This window comes from Syngnathoides biaculeatus, chromosome 10 (genome assembly GCF_019802595.1).
Source record: "Syngnathoides biaculeatus isolate LvHL_M chromosome 10, ASM1980259v1, whole genome shotgun sequence".
In the NCBI taxonomy this organism is placed as follows: domain Eukaryota; kingdom Metazoa; phylum Chordata; class Actinopteri; order Syngnathiformes; family Syngnathidae; genus Syngnathoides; species Syngnathoides biaculeatus.
In genome coordinates, this window is record NC_084649.1 from 28,646,613 (window position 1) to 28,664,405 (window position 17,793).

General features: G+C 43.4%; 2 protein-coding genes across 28 annotated transcripts in view; one reads left to right on the forward strand and one right to left on the reverse strand.

Annotated features, from left to right (window-relative positions):
* Positions 1-17,793, forward strand: part of phf2 (PHD finger protein 2) — a 236,429-nt gene that overhangs the window by 147,909 nt on the left and 70,727 nt on the right. For all 11 annotated transcript variants that reach the window (XM_061831394.1, XM_061831399.1, XM_061831392.1 and 8 more), the window contains 2 exons: positions 12,539-12,649; positions 16,010-16,119. In XM_061831394.1, coding sequence (XP_061687378.1) covers positions 12,539-12,649; positions 16,010-16,119 — 221 coding nt within the window. The remainder of the gene's footprint in view (positions 1-12,538; positions 12,650-16,009; positions 16,120-17,793) is intronic.
* Positions 1-17,793, reverse strand: part of LOC133506967 (general transcription factor II-I repeat domain-containing protein 2-like) — a 129,181-nt gene that overhangs the window by 106,053 nt on the left and 5,335 nt on the right. The gene's annotated exons all lie outside the window — the stretch shown is intronic.

Here is a 17,793-nt window from a genome sequence, read left to right on the forward strand (position 1 = left end):
TCTTGTGGCGGGACACAAAGTCACTCGCGGCGATGAGTTCAAAAGCAAAACAAAAGCTTGTTGGAACAAAATGGTTAAAACATGGCTGTTCGCTACAACGCACTGTTTGGGCACGTGCAGATGCTTCCAATGTGGAGAAGAAGAAGGAGACTTTCAGCGGGGGTAGAATAAGAATATATATATCCACGGCGTATGATGCGGCGCGGCCCGTGTATGGAAGAGAAAAAAAAAAACACTACACACAGTCACCGGTGCGCACTGTCATCTGAAAAATATGGTAGTCTAACAGTTTGAGGGTAAATGTTCCTTAACTTAAAATTAGAATGAATTTGGGGATTTCATCATCTACAGTCCATGATATCAAGAGGTTCATAGAATCAAGAGAAAACACTGCCTGCAAGCGGCAGGGCCGAAAACCAACATTGAATGGCCGTGACTTTTGATCCTATAGGCAACACTGCTTCAAAGACTGACATCAATGTGTAAAAGATATCACCATATGGGCTCACTTCAGATAACCAATTTCAGGAAACACAGTTCGGCGCTACATCTGTAACTGCAACTTAAAAAGCTGTTATGCAAAGTATAAGCCAAATATTAACAACATCCAGAAACGCCACCGGCCTCTCTTGCCCTGAGCTCATCTGAGATAAAAAGTGGAAAACTGTTCCGTGGTCCGCATTTCAAATTGTTTATGGAAGTTGTGGACATTGTGTCTTCGGCCAAAGAAGAAAGTCTTCTGGACTGGTATGGATACAAAGTTCTTCAGGCAGCATCTGTGATGGTATGGGGCTGTGTTACTGCCAATGGCGTTTGTAACTTATACATTGTTGAATGCACAATTAATGCTAAAAGGTACATAGGGAGGGTGGAATGGTGGATCAGCTGGAAAGCGTTGGGCTCACAGTTCTGAGGACCCGGGTTCAATCCCAGCCCTCCCTGTGTGGAGTTTGCATGTTCACCCCGTATCTCTGTGGGTTGTCTCCGGGTACTCCTTTTTCCTCCCACATCCCAAAATCATGCAACATTAATTGGACACTCTAAATTGCCCGTTGGTGTGATTGTGAGTGCGGCTGTTTGTCTCTCTGTCCTGCGATTGCCTGGCAATCATTTCAGGGTGTACACTGCCTGCTGCCTGTTGACAGCTGGGACAGGCTCCAGCACTCCTGCGACCCTTGTGAGGGTTAGCGGCAAAGAAAATGGATGGATGGATGGTACATACGGGTTTTGGAGAAACGTGGTGCCATACGAGCAACATCTTTGTCATGGATGCTGCTTTTCCCAGCAAGACAATGCCAAACCACATTGTGCACGTGTTAAACAGCGTGGCTTCATCGTATACGAGTGGGGCAACAAGACTTGGCCTGCTTGAAGTCCAGAGCTGTCTCGCATTGAAAACTAGCACCCCATTACTCAGCGCAGAATATGACAATGGAGACCTCGGTTTGTTGAACAGTTGAGCTGTTAATCAAATAAGAATTGGAAATAATTCCACCTACAAAAGTGTCAAACATGAGTGTCCTCAGTTCCTAGATGTTAATTGAATGTTGTGAAAACAAAAGGTGATGTAACACAGTGGTAAAGATGATGCTTTCCCACCTTTTTTGAACATGTTGCAGCCATAAAATTCAAAGTAAATGATTATTTGCTAAAACCAATTATGTTTATCAGTTTGAAGATGAATGATATTGTCTTGTTGTGGATACAATTCAATACAGGTTGGATCTGATTTGTAAATATGCGTATATGTGTAATATGTGTATTCTGATTTTATTTAACACAACCAAACTTCATCGGAATTAAGTTTGTGTATTCTATTGTTAAATTATCCATCCATGCATATTCTGAGCCACTTATACTCATGAGGGTCATGAGAGTGCTGCAGCCTGTCCCAGCTATCTTTGGGCAAGTGACTGGGTACACCCTGAACTGGATGCCAGTCTATCATTGTAGTATATTATCCATATATCCATTTTTTTATCCTTACAAGGTTTGCGATAGTACTGGAGCCTATCTCAGTCATCTTCGGCCAGGAGTCGGGTTACGCCCTGGTTGACAAGCAATTGCATGGCACATGGAAAAAGACACAAGTCCCACTCACGATCACACATAGAGCAGTCACTGTGATTTGACGAGCGCGTACGTGCCTGTGTGCCATCGCACTCGCAAATCTGCACAGTTGAGCACGAAAAATCATGCAGATAAAATTTATTATGTGAAGAAATTCATAGATATTGATAGACTTAGCTTATTTTGTGCAGTCTTGACCAATGTTCCCTCTAAGCTGCGTCACCGCGCGCCTGTCCCATACTCTCAGCACACATGAAAACCGATCCAGCGCAGTTTTTTTTTTGTTTTTTTTTTTACGCACGGAACCATACGGACTCTAACAAGCTACTGCTCAGCCTCCTTGTACTTCCTAGTTTACCTGACACCGCCCCCCCTCCACTCTGAAAGGGGTACACTCATAATTACAAACAGAACACACACCTGCAACTTTATATCTGCGGGCATGACTGGTGTGCCACACCCGCAACTTTATATCTGTGGGCCGTACATTTTTGAAATATGAGTGACTGCATGTTTTTGGGATGTGGGAGGAAACCGGAGTGCCTGCAGAAAACCCAAGAAAGCACAAGGAGAACATGCAAACTTCACACAGGCGGGGCTGGGATTTGAACACTTGCTCCACAGTGCTGCCTATATTATATTACCCAACCATTCTTTTTCTGAGCTGCTTATCCTCAAAAGAGTCTCAGCAGTGCTGGAGACTATCCCAGCTATCATCGAGGAGGAGGCAGGGTACACCCTGAACTGGTTGGCAGACAGTCGCTGAGCACATTTAGACAAACGTTATGCTCACATTCACACCCAAGAGAAATTTAGAGTTTCCAATTAATGCTTTTGGGATATGGGAATAGACTGGAGTGCCCAGAAGAAACCCACGCAAGCACGGAGAGAACATGCAAACTACACACAGGTAGGGCCGGGGTTTGAACCCAAGTCCTCGGAACTATGAGGCAGCGACATAACCAGTTGCTACACCGTGACACTTATATGAGATTATGTTATGCATCCATCCATTTTCTTCACCGCTTATCCTCACAAGGGTCACGGGAGTGATGGAGCCGATCCCAGCTGTCAATGGCAAGAGGTTGAGTACACCCTGAATTGGTTGCCAGCCAATCAGACAAACAAAACGAAGAAAATGGGAGAGAAGCAAGAGTAGAAGAGGCTAGTGTGAAGGACCAGGAATTGTCAATGATAAGTAAGGGGGACGTGAGAAAGCCACAAAAATGGAAAGGCAGTTGGTCTTGATGACATACCGGTGGTGGGGTGGAAGCAATTTGGAGAGGTAGCTGTAGAGTTTTTGACCAACTGATTCAACAGAATACTAGCGGGTGAAAATATGCCTGAAGAATGGAGAAAAAGTGTGCTAGTTCCCATTTTTAAGAACAAAGGCAATGTGCAGAGCTGTGGGAATTATATGGGAATAAAGTTGATGAGCTACACAAAATGAAGTTATAACCAAGAGACGAACTGTGGTACTGCATGCGTAAGTCTGGTGTGATGAAGAAATATTTCAAAATAGAATAGGACAGGAATGAGGGTAACAGAACATTGGTGAGGTCTGCTGTAGGTGTGACAGAAGAATTTAAGGTGGAGGTGAGACTACATCAGGGATCAGCACTGAGCCCCTTCATGTTTGCTGTTGTAATGGACATGCTGACAGATGAGGTTAGACTGGAATCCCCTTGTACCATGATTTTCGCACATGATATTGTGATCTGCAGTGAAAGCAGGGAGCAAGTGGAGGAACAATTACAAAGATGGAAATGTGCACTGGAAATGATATGAATGAAAAGTAAAACAGAATACTCAGTGAAGAAAATAAGTATTTGAACACCCTGCTATATTGCAAGTTCTCCCACTTAAAAACCATGGAGGGGTCTGAAATTTTCATCGTAGGTGCATGCCCACTGTGAGGGTGATAATCTAAAAAGAAAAATCCAGAAATCACAATGTATGGGGTTTTTTAACGACATATTTTTGTGATACAGCTGCAAATAAGTATTTGAACACCTGTCTATCAGCTAGAATTCTGACCCTGAAAGACCCATTTGTCCGCCTTTAAAAGTCCACCTCCACTTCATATACTGTAATATCCTGAATCAGATGCACCTGTGTGAGGTCGTTAGCTGGATAAAGACACTTGTCCACCCCATACATTCAGTAAGAATCAAACCTATAACATGGCCAAGACCAAAGAACTGTCCAAAGACACCAGAAACAAAATTGCACAACTCTACATGGCTTGAAAGGGCGACGGAGAAACTGCCAAGCAGCTTGGTGGGGGAAAAAAAGGTCCACTGTTGGAGCAATCATTAGAAAATGGAAGAAGCTAAACATGACGGTCAATCTCAATCGGAGTGGAGCCCCATGCAAGATATCACCTCGTGGGGTCTCAATGATCCTTAGAAAGGTGAGGAATCAGCACAGGACTACACGACAGGACTTGGTCAATGACCTGAAAAGAGCTCGGACCACCGTTTCCAAGGTGACTGTTGGTAATACACTAAGACATCATGGTGTGAAATCATGGATGGCACGGACGGTTCCCTTGCTTAAACCAGCACATGTCAAGGCCTGTCTTCAATTTGCCAATGACCATTTGGATGATGAGGAGTCGTGGGAGAAGGTTTTGTGGTCAGATGAGACCAAAATGGAACTTTTTGGTCATAATTCCACTAGCCATGTTTGGAGGAAGACGAATGATGAGTTCCATCCCAAGAACACCATGTCTACTGTGAAGCATGGGGGTGGTCGCATCATGCTTTGGGGGGTCAGGGGGGTTCTGCACATGGGACAGGACAACTGTACTGTATTAGAGAGCGGATAACAGCGGCCATATATTGTGAGATTTCAGGGAACAACCTCTTTCCCTGAGTCAGAGCATTGAAGATGGGTAGTGGCTGGGTCTTTCAACATGACAATGACCCGAAGCACACAGCCAGGAAATCCAAGGAGTCGCACCGTAAGAAGCATATAAAGGTTCTGGCATGGCCTAGTCCGTCTCTCGACCTAAACCCAATAGAAAATCTTTGGAGGGTGCTGAAACTCCGTGTTTCTCACCGACAGCCCAGAAACCTTTTGATCTAGAAAAGGTCTGTGTGGAGGCATGGGCCAAAATCCCTCCTGCAGTGTGTGCAAACTTGGTGAACAACTGCAGGAATAGTTTGACCTCTGTAATTGCAAACAAAGGCTACTGTACATTGGATTTCTCAGGTGTTCAAATACTTTTGCAGCTGTATCACATCAATAAATCATTTAAAAAAAAAATAAAAATAAATCATACATTGTGATTTCTGGATTTTTCTTTTTAGATTATCTCTCTTACATTGGATATGCACCTATGATGAAAATTTCAGACCACTCCATGATTTTTAACTGGGAGAACCTGCAATATAGCAGGGTGTTCAAATACTCATTTTCTTCACTGTATGTGCGTGAATGAGTGGGGTGGAGGGGGGAAAGTGAGGCTCCGGGGAGAAGAGATCGTGAGGGTGGATGACTTCAAATACTTGGGATAAACAATCCAGAGCAATGGTGAGTGGTGCAAGGAAGTGAAGAAACGGGTTTGGAATAGCTGGCGGAATGTGTCTGGTGTGTTATGTGCCACTACTTTGGGAAACTGATGAATGAAGAAAATGAGAGAGAAAGGAAGAGTAGAAGAGGCAAGTGTTGAAGGACGAGGAAGTGTCAATGATTAGTAAGGGTGAAGTTAGAAAGGATAAAAAAGGATACAAAAGGATAAAAAATAGAAAGGCATTTGGTCCTGATGATACACCAGTGGAGATATGGAAGTAATTTGGAGAGGTGGCTGTGGAGTTTTTGACCAAATTATTTTGTTTTCTTTGGTGTTATTGCTTTGTTGTTCTTGTTATTTATGTCCACAAGGGCAGCACCCACTGGCGGAGAAACATTTCTTGTGTGTTTTTACACACTAAGCCAATAAAGCTGATTCTGATTCTGTGACAGAAGAGTCTCTGCTTGGATGAAGGGCAAAGTTCTAAAAACCACAGTGAGTCCAGCAATGATGCATAGATTAGAGACGGTGGCACTTAAGAGACAACAGGAAGCAGAACTAGAGGTGGCAGAAATGAAGATGTGGAGGTTCTTGCTAGGAGTGAGCAGGTTGGATAGAATTAGAAATGATCTCATGAGAGGGACAGCCAAAGTTGGATATTCTTAAATTCGAAATAGGCTTCGATGGTTTTGACATGTCCAGAGGCGAGAGAGTGAATATATTGGTAGAAGGGTTCTGAGGATGGAACTGCCAGGCTAAAGAGCAAGAGGAGGATCAAAGAGAAGATTGATGGATGTTGTGAGGGAAGGCATCAGGCCAGTTGGTGTTAGAGAGGAAGATGTAGGAGATAGGCTTGGATGGAGAAAGATGACACTATGATAAACCCTAATGGGATAAGCCAAAAGAAGAATAAGAAGTTTGTTTTGAATGCCGAGGTCTTGGCCGATCTCGGGAGCCAGCCGGGCAGTCCCCCGTCCTAAATTTTGGTTTCGGGCAGGACAAGTGTTCTCTTCCCGGCTGATCAGTCGGTGGTCCGCAGAGTGAGAATTTAGAGTGTCCAATTAATGTCACATGTTTTTGGGATGTGTGAGGAAACTGGAGTGCCCGGAGAAAACCCATTAAGGCACGGGGAGAACATGCAAACTCCACACAGTCTGGGCTGGAATTGAACCCGGATCCTCAGAACTGTGAGGCCAACACTTTCCAGCTGATCCACCGTGCCGCCATTATGTAAAACACAAATCTGCCAACACACAGTGCCAATTGACCCCTCCGTAGAAATTGCGCAATCCACGTCACTGACCAATCAGAGGCCAGAGAGCTGCATAAACCACACCCCTTTTTTGGACCTGCAGTTTTCTCAGACAACGCTGCATGGTCCAGTATAGCTTCTGTTGGCGTTTTATCGCGTATTTGGGTTCTTTAACAATAGATATGGTTAAGAGGTGTAGTCACGGACCTTATAATAGTGACGACAGGTATCCTGAAAGGCTAGTTTGTGGAGTTAAATTCGTACCCTTTCCAAAACCGAAGACCCAGTACGAAAAATGTCTTCGATGGATCAAACTTTGTGGAAGACCGCATCATCAACTGAATCCATCTAAAATCAACTGGAACAGAAGACCGAGTACGAAAAATGTCTTCGGTGGATCAAACTTTGTGGAAGACCGCATGATCAACTGAATCCATCAACCGGAACAGATATGTTTGCACGAAGGTAAGCCCTATATTTGATTTTCAATACATGTCTCATAAAAATGAATTAGCAGTTCTTCGCTTGCATAACATAGCTAAGTGTGAATGATTGACACACTTGATCTGTGTTGAGCGGTATTTTGCGATGATCTGACTGCACAAACGTGTACTTTAGTTCGCAGCTAATTAGCTAAGCTAAACCGGACTAGCAGTCCTAAAAACCTTCGACGTGCACCGAGACACCAAGACTGAAGGAAGGATGTTTGAGGACACTAAAGTAGTGATTGTCGTACTCGGTCGGGACTTACGTAGGTTCGGCACTAATTCAAGATTAATTATTGAGGGGAGCGCGTGACGTTACACAAAGAAAATGAGAAAAACAACTCGTAAATCAAGCCTCGCCTTCTTTTCCTTCATACGGCGGTTCACAAACGGCTATACAGATACATATACAGATTCTGCACACAAGTGTGATATGTCACACAAAAATAGGAAACTTTCAATGACTAATTCGTCTTTGGGTTATAATATATTATATTATGTGGCTTCTCGGTCTTCCTCTGACTCTGGAAAGATCTCGAGCTAATATCAATGGTTTCTCCGTCGATATGCATGTAAATACCATTGAAATACTTGAAGCCCTGCTGTCTGCTTTTCAACGATATTTCACTGTTAGCTAAGAATGCGAGTGAGAAATCAGCCGGTAAATCGGACAGTTTCGCTCTATTCTTTTCTTGCTGCGCCGCCCTTTTTGCTTATTGTTTGTCTGACGTAGGCGCACGTGGCGTGACGTCACTTCAGGAGGCGTGGTTAAGTGCCCTGTACGGAGGGGTCAATTGTATTTAAGTGTTTTGAATATCGTGGCCTGTATAATTATATTTCGGACTTCTGGATCCACTGCAGTGCTGTACTGTACTATCTATTGTGCAACTTTGTCTGTAGTTATAAAAGGCTCTAAAAAATCCAGAGTAAAATCCAAAACTAAAAGGCTGAATAAAGCAGAGTAAAATAAGAATCAATGAGGCTTCTTCTGATTCAGTCAGGTGCGTTTCTTGTAAAAGGAGTAAATCTGTTGTAAAATTTCGATATAATCCAGAATCTTAATTCTCTTTGCCCATGATTGAATGCCATTGACATTCCAAGATGAAAGTCAGGTGTGACATAAAATAGCTCTGGATGTGGACATCGGGGAAAGAGCTTCTGTATTGGCAGACTTTTCAGAAGGGGGACCAGAGGCAGTGAACGGTTAAAAAAAAAAAAATCACATTTTGACATGGGCATGTCAAAGTCCGGATTTAAACCCATTTGAGATCCTGTGGTGTGACCTTAAACGGTTAGTTTTTGCAAGAAAAGTCTCCAACATGGCAATGTTGAAACAAAGAAAAAGAAGAAAGAAAAAGAGTGAGATAAAATTCCACCAGGCTGAGGTGAAAGAGTCATTATCAATTATTCTAAATGCTTGATTTCAGTTATTGCTGCCAAGGGTAGCACAGCCCGTCTTTAGGTTCAGGGGGCAATTACTTTATTTTACAGAGTGTCAGAAAGGTCTGGATTTTTTTGTGCCTTAAAAATTTAATTGTCTTTTAAAAACTGCATTTTTTATTTCCTTGGGTTGTTGTTGTTGTTGAAACTGGTTTGAGGATTTTAAACCTTTGTGTGGAAAAAAAAAAAAACCCCAAACATCAGGAATGGGGCGAATACTTTTTCACGGGACTACATATATTTCCATCCATCCATCCTTCTTCTACCGCTTTTCCTGGCCGGGTCGTGGGGGCAGTAATTTTAGCAGGGATGGCCAGACTATCCTTTCCTCAGCAAGTCCATCCAGCTACTCAAGAGGGATCCCGAGGTGTTCCAATGCCAGCCGGGAGACATAATCTCTCCAGCGTGTCCTGCATCATCCCCGGGATCTGTTTCCGGTGGGATGTCCCCCCGAACACCTCACCAGGGAGGCATCTGAATCAGATAACCCAACCCCCTCATGTGGATCATCTCAATGTGGAGGAGCAGCAGCTGACACGGCAGAGCCAAGACACCCTGTGGAGGAAACTCATTTCGGCCACTTGTATCTAGGATTTTGTTCTTTCAGTCACGACCCACTGATGGTGACCATAGATGAGGGTAGGAACAGAGATAAAATGGTCAATTGAGAGGTTTGCCTTTCGACTTACCTCTCAATTTACCAGAGTTACAAAAAGAAAGTTTGATTTCCATGATTCCCTTTAAAGATTTGTAAAACCAAACATTAAGGGTTCCAATATTTTTCCCAAGGCCAGTTTCCATAGTTTGTTTTAGTCCACACAAAAAAGCATTGCCTGATTTTCATTAGTCTATTCCCATTACATATTTACATTACATATTATTCTGGAAGGAACTAGATGAAGTAGTTCTGAGCATCCCAGACAGCGAGAGAGTTGTGATTGGTGCAGATTGTAATGGACATATTGGTAAAGGAAACAGGGGCGATGAAGAAGTGATGGGTAAGTACGGCATCCAGGAAAGGAACTTTGAAGGGCAGATGGTGGTGGACTTTGCAAAAAGGATGGAGATGGCTGTAGTGAACACTTATTTCCAAAAGAGGGAGGAACATATAGTGACCTACAAAAGCGGCGGTAGAACCACGCAGGTAGATTATATTTTGTGGAGACGATGTAATCTGAAGGAGGTTACTGACTGTAAAGTAGTGGTAGGGGAGAGTGTAGCTCGACAGCATAGGATGGTAGTATGTAGGATGATTCTGGTGGTGGGTAGGAAGATTAAGAAGACAAAGGTAGAGCAGAGAACCATGTGGTGGAAGCTGAGAAAGGAAGAATGTTGTGCGGCCTTCCGGAAAGAGGTGAGACAGGCTCTCGATGGACAACCGAAGCTCCTGGAAGACTGGACGACGAAAGCCAAGATGATCAGAGAGACAGGCAGGAGAGTACTTGGTGTGTCATCTGGTAGGAAAGGGGAGAAGGAGACTTGGTGGTGGAACCCCATAATACAGGGAGTCATACAAGGAAAGAGATTAGCGAAGAAGAAGTGGGATACTGAGAGGACTGAGGAGAGGCGAAAGGAGTACATCGAGATGCGACGTAGGGCAAAGGTAGAGGTGGCAAAGGCTAAACAAGAGGCATATGAAGACATGTACACCAGGTTGGACACGAAAGAAGGAGAAAAGGATCTCTACAGGTTGGCCAGACAGAGGGATAGAGATGGGAAGGATGTGCAGCAGGTTAGGCTGATTAAGGATAGAGATGGAAATGTGTTGACTGGTGCCGGTAGTGTGCTAAATAGATGGAAAGAATACTTTGAGAAGTTGATGAATGAAGAAAATGAGAGAGAAGGAAGAGTTGAAGAGGCAAGAGTGAAGGACCAGGAAGTGGAAATGATTACTAAGGGGGAAGTCAGAAAGGCATTACAAAGGATGAAAAATGGGAAGGCAGTTGGTCCTGATGACATACCGGTAGAGGTATGGAAGCAATTTGGAGAGATGGCTGTGGAGTTTTTGACCAACTTATTCAACAGAATACTAGCGGGCGAAAAGATGCCTGAAGAATGGAGGAAAAGTGTTCTAGTTCCCATTTTTAAGAACAAAGGGGATGTTCAGCGCTGTGGGAACTATAGAGGAATAAAGTTGATGAGCCACACAATGAAGTTATGGGAAAGAGTAGTGGAGGCTAGACTCAGGTCAGAAGTAAGTATCTGCGAGCAACAGTATGGTTTCATGCCTAGAAAGAGTACCACAGATGCATTATTTGCCTTGAGGATGCTCGTGGAAAAGTACAGAGAAGGTCAGAAGGAGCTACATTGTGTCTTTGTGGATCTAGAGAAAGCCTATGACAGAGTACCAAGAGAGGAACTGTGGTACTGCATGCGTAAGTCTGGTGTGGCAGAGAAGTATGTTAAAATAGTACAGGACATGTATGATGGCAGCAGAACAATGGTGAGGTGTGCCTTAGGTGTGACAAAGGAATTTAAGGTGGAGGTGGGACTGCATCAGGGATCAGCTCTGAGCCCCTTCCTGTTTGCAGTGGTAATGGATAGGCTGACAGATGAGGTTAGACTGGAATCCCCTTGGACCATGATGTTCGCAGATGATATTGTCATATGCAGTGAAAGCAGGGAGCATGCAGAGGAACAATTGGAAAGATGGAGACATGCACTGGAAAGGAGAGGAATGAAGATTAGCCGAAGTAAAACAGAATATATGTGCGTGAATGAGAAAAGTAGAGGGGGAAGAGTGAGGCTACAGGGAGAAGAGATAGCGAGGGTGGATGACTTCAAATACTTGGGGTCAACAATACAGAGCAATGGAGAGTGTGGTCAGGAAGTGAAGAAACGGGTCCAAGCAGGTTGGAACAGCTGGCGAAAGGTGTCTGGTGTGTTATGTGACAGAAGAGTGTCTGCTAGGATGAAGGGCAAAGTTTACAAAACAGTGGTGAGGCCGGCCATGATGTACGGATTAGAGACAGTGGCACTGAAGAAACAACAGGAATCTGAACTGGAGGTGGCAGAAATGAAGATGTTGAGGTTCTCGCTCGGAGTGACCAGGTTGGATAGGATTAGAAATGAGCTCATTAGAGGGACAGCCAAAGCTGGATGTTTTGGAGACAAGATTCGAGAGAGCAGACTTCGATGGTTTGGACATGTTCAGAGGCGAGAGAGTGAGTATATTGGTAGAAGGATGCTGAGGATGGAGCTCCCAGGCAAAAGAGCGAGAGGAAGACCAAAGAGAAGGTTTATGGATGTGGTGAGGGAAGACATGAGGGCAGTTGGGGTTAGAGAGGAAGATGCAGGAGATAGGCTAAGATGGCAAAAGATGACACGCTGTGGCGACCCCTAACGGGACAAGCCGAAAGGAAAAGAAGAAGATTCCCATTACATATTTATTCATCACCATTAGTCTTTTCCACTATCTGTTTTTTGTACATGTGTGTCAATAACATTTGTCCATCGATTCCAATACAAACGTTGTCTGAAATATTGATGCTTTTAAAAAGATGATCTCGAGGAACTGGTGTTTGTCAGAGATTAACATTTTGAATGTGAGTAAAAATAGTTGTTTATTCATATGTGCCATGCAATTAGCTGGGAACCAATTCAGGGTGTACCCCCCTCTCTCACCCAGAGTCAGCAGGGATAGGGTCCAGCTCACTCATGACGCTTTAGGATAAGTGGAATGAAAAATGGATCGATGGATAGTTTTGGATATCATTTATCCACAAGATATCTTCAATTGCAAGTAATACATTCCTTTTTTTTTTTTTTTACCAGGCTGTGAGGAATATTGTGACGATATCAGGGAAGGAAGCATTGAAGCAAACTGAAAAGTTTGAAAATAGAGAGCAGATTAAAAACAAGACTGAGGCAAGATGGAAATACAAGGTGAGATCTTTTTTATAAATATTTTCAACATTAATAAAACGGGAAAAATTTAAAAACGCTGGAGAGATTTCCTTGCTTTTGGTGATGCAAAAGTTTACCGATAAAGTACAAACAATGCACAGTTCCTTCTGGATTCAATCGGCTTCACTGGAATCATGAGTCAGTTGTGCTGAACATTGCTAAAGACATGGTGTCCATTCATATGCTGGAAAACCAGTCATTTTATGTTGGAGACTTTTGACAAGAGGTATTGCAAAGGAGGAGTACTTGTTTTGTTTTATTGGTACAATTAGGGAAGATTTTTATCCTTTGGAATAGCGATTATATTGAAGTCTCGGACTATTTTGTAAAGTATATTTGGCAACTGAACTGAAGAAATACTTGAGACAAACTAATTTGTATACACACTTAAGTCTGTATGCTTTATCAAGACTCAACTTCTGTGAATTTGTCATCTCGCTAAGTTGCTGCAAACTAGCAATAAATATTGACATAAAGTACTGTATAGTATTACTACCAGTATACTCTAGTTGGTTTAATGCAGCCCGATGGGGGCACAAACCAGTGCAATCTGGAGGCCGGTTTCAAGCCCGGATAAATGCAGAGGGTTGCGTCAGGAATGGCATCCGGCGTAAAAACTGTGCCAAACAAATATGAGCGTTCATCTAGAGAATTCCATACCAGATCGGTCGTGGCCCGGGTTAACAACACCTGCCCCCGGTACTGCTAACCTGCAGGGTGTCGGTGGAAATTCAGCTACTGTGGGTGGAAGACAAAGAAGACGAGGAAACCGGATTCGTCGTGAGAAGAAAAAGAGGAATGCACAGAGCCTACAACTGAGTGTAGGGACGTTGTCTGTTGGGACGATGACAGGAAAAGCTCAGGAGTTGGTTGACATGATGATTAGGAGGAAGGTTGGGGAAAAGGTGTAAGGCTAGAAGTTTTGGAGCATGGTTTAAATTATTCTACCATGGAGTAGATGGGAAGAGAAATGTAGTAGACGTTATTTTAAAGGAAGAGCTGGCTAATGTCTTGGAGGTGAAAACAGTGTCAGATCAAGTGATGAGACTGAAATTTGAAATTGAGGGTGTTATGTATAATGTGGTTAGCGGCTCTGCCCCACAGGTAGGATATGACCTAGAGTTGAAAGAGAAATTCTGGAAGAAACCAGATGAAGTAGTTCTGAGCATCCCAAACAGAGAGAGTTGTGTTTGGTGCAATTGTAATGGACATATTGGTGAAGGAAACAGGGGGCGATGAAGAAGTGATGGATATGTACAGCATCCAGGAAAGGAACTTTGAGGGACAGATGGTGGTGGACTTTGCAAAAAGGATGGAGATGGTTGTAGTGAACACTTATTTCCAGAAGAGGGAGGAACATATAGTGACATACAAGAGCGGAGGTAGAAGGACGCAGGTGGATTATATTTTGTACAGAAGATGTAATCTGAGGGAGGTTACTAACTGTAAAGTAGTGGTAGGAGAGAGTGTAGCTCAACAGCATAGGATGGTGGTGTGTAGGATGACTCTGGTGGTGGGTAGGAAGATTAAGAAGTCAGAGCAGAAGGTAGAGCAGTAGAGCAGAGAGGCCTTTGGTGGAAGCTGAGAAAGGAAGAATGTTATGCGGCGGAAGAGGTAAGACAGACTCTCGATGTATAGCAGAAGCTCCCAGAAGACTGGACTACTACAGCCAAGGTGATCAGAGAGACAGGGAGGAGAGTACTTGGTGTGTCTTCTGGTAGGAAAGGGGAGAAAGAGACAGGAAGTCATACAAGGAAAGAGATTAGAGAAGAGGAAGTAGGACACTGAGAGGACTGAGGAGAGGCGAAAGGAGTACATTGAGATGCGACGTTGGGCAAAGGTAGAGGTGGCCAAGGCTCAACGAGGTATATGACGACATATACACCAGGATGGACACAAAAGAAGGAGAAAAGGATCTCTCTACAGGTTGGCCAGACAGAGGGATAGAGATGGGAAGGATGTGCAGCAGGTAAGTGTGATTGAGGATAGCGATGGAAATGTGTTGATTGGTGCCAGTAGTGTGCTAAATAGATGGAAAGAATACTTCGAGAAGTTGATGAATGAAGAAAATCAGAGAGAAGGAAGAGTAGAAGAGGCAAGTGTGAAGGACCAAGAAGTGGCAATGATTTGTAAGGATGAAGTTAGAAAGGCACAACAAAGGATGAAAAATGGAAAGGCAGTTGGTCCTGATGACATACCGGTGGAGGTATGGAAACAATTTGGAGAGATGGCTGTAGAGTTTTTGACCAACTCATTCAACTGAATACTAGCGAGCAAAAAGGTGCCTGAAGAATGGAGGAAAAGTGTACTAGGTCCCATTTTTAAGAACAAAGGAGATGTTCAGAGCTGTGGGAATTATATACAGGAATAAAGTTGATGAGCCACACAATGAAGTTATGGGAAAGAGTAGTGGAGGCTAGACTTAGGACAGAAATAAGTATCTGCGAGCAACAATATGGTTTCATGCCTAGAAAGAGTACCTCAGATGCATTATTTGCTTTGAGGATGCTTGTGGAAAAGTACAGAGAAGGTCAGAAGGAGCTACATTGCGTCTTTGTGGATCTAGAGAAAGCCCATGACAGAGTACCAAGAGAGGAACTGTTGTACTGTATGCGTAAGTCTGGTGTGGCAGAGAAATATGTTAGAATAGTACAGGAGTATGAGGGCAGCAGAACAATGGTGAGGTGTGCCTTCGGTGTGACAGAAGAATTTAAGGTGGATGTGGGACTGCATCATGGATTAGCTCTGAGGCCCTTCCTGTTTGCAGGGCAAAGTTTATAAAACAGTGGTGAGGCCAGCCATGATGTACGGATTAGAGACGGCGGCACTGAAGAAACAAAAGGAAGCAGAAGTGGAGGTAGCAGAAATGCAGATGTTGAGGATGTCGCTCGGAGTGAGCAGGTTGGATAGGATTAGAAATGAGCTCATTAGAGGGACAGCCAAAGTTGGATGTTTTGGAGACAAAGTTCGAGAGAGCTTCGATGGTTTGGAGATGTTCAGAGGTGAGAGAGTGAGTATATTGGTAGAAGGGTGCTGAGGATGGAGCTGCCAGGCAAAAGAGCGAGAGGAAGACCAAATAGAAGGTTGATGGATGTGGTGAGGCAAGACATGAGGGCAGTTGGGGTTAGAGAGGAAGATGCACAAGATAGGCTAAAATGGAAAAAGATGACATGCTGTGGCGACCCCTAACGGGACAAGCCGAAAGGAAAAGAAGAAGATACTCTAGTTGGTTTGATTCCACTATGAACTATGTAATTCTCGCCCAAAAATATATTTTGGTTTCCCTATCGATATTCTTTTCATGCTTATGTGAGATTATTTCTCTTTTTTTCTTTCCAGAATAGTAAACCAGACTCCCTGCTAAAAATGGAAGAAGACTGCAAATTTGACAGGACATCAGTTTTAGGCAATAAAATCAGCTTTACACTACCTCACAAGAAATTCCTGAGGTATGTACAGAATGGCCAAGTTTGAAATGTATTGTCTTTAGACACTAAATTACCGAGTTAAACCCAGATTAAATAATTATCATCCTAATCATAGTCATTAAAATAATACATTTTCAAAACAAACTACAAAGTGCTTTGAATTGCAAAATAAGACAACAATTTAAAGTAAAACAATTTTAAAAAATGAAAGCATGCATATTTCAACAAAGTAGTAAAATAATCAATGAACAAATTTAGAAGAAGAGTTCCACTGATGTGAGTAAAATTCCACCTTGTGATCACAGACAGTGGTCACAGAGTTCCAAGAGCCCGACCGTTTAAAAACAGAAGTATCTTAAATTACTAAAGCTCAGGTAACCAGTGCATGAGAGCCAGGACTGGTGTGGAGTGACTGTTGACTGCTTTTATTATGTATTGTAAAAACTACATTAGGGTTGCACAATATATTATTTGAGCATCCATCCATCATCTATATCTTATCTGAAGTTGGGTTGCAAGGACAGTAGCTTTAGCAGGGATCCCCAGACTTCCCTTTCCCCAGCCACTTCATCCATCTCTTCCAGTAGGATCCTGAGGTGCTCCCAGGTCAACCGAGACAGCGTCTAGAATGTCCTGGGTCATTCCGGCTGGGTCTCCTTCCAGTAAGACATGCCCGGAACACCTCTCTAGGGGAGGTGTCCGGGAAGCATCTGAATTAGATGCCCCAGCTATTTCATCCTGCTCTTCTCAATATGAAGGAACCAGTGGCTCTACTCTGAGCCCTACCCAGATGTCAGCACTTTTCACCCTATTTCTATTGGAGATCCTGGACACCCTGCAGAGGAAACACAGTTTGCCCACTTGTGAATTTAGCCTAACGCCCCCTTTGTTCAAACCAGCAAAATGCGACAAGGCGGTTGCATTGCGTTTCTGTCAATTTAATCTCACACACATCAACACAACACAACCACGATAAAATGGCTTACACAAAATGGGCGTTCAAGAACAGAGTAGTTGAGCCACTATGGCGAATAGTCACCACTGTTGAACGGGTGTTCCCAAACAAACAAATGTTCATCCCAGCAGGTATTCCAAGTTAGCAAACGTTCCAGCCGGTCCAAAAACGGAAGTTGTCAGGCATCCGTGCAGTTAGTGTTCCAAGCAGCGTACCTTCCCAGAGCAGCGGTGAAGTTGTTAGAAGAAGCCTTGTTATCCGTCTTTCTCGTCCTTACATAGGTAATCCTTGAAACATTTCAGATGTCCGTGTCACAAAGGACAGAAAGAGTTCACGTCACAAGGACCCAAGAGCATTAGAGCAAACCGCGTCAAATCATAAGGACTTAAAAGGATGAAAGGAAACAGTGTCACAAACACCCGCATCTTAACATCTTAAAAGCATAAAAGGAAAATAAAGAGAACAAAGAATAAAAATGCACACACACACGCGCACAACACTCTCCCCCTTAAGGAAAAGAAAGTTACAGAGGAACTTTGTTGTAATATAACTAAGTAACACTTAAAACGTGTGAAAATGGAAAATACAGAAACAAAAACAAAGATAAATACAACAGAAGTATCAAACATCAAACACAACTTTACTTTGGAGAGCACATCAGTGCGTGCAATAGCCTCCAACAACTGGTTGTACCCAGTTGTACCTTAAAACATGGCTCAAGAATTCAACCTGGGTCTTTC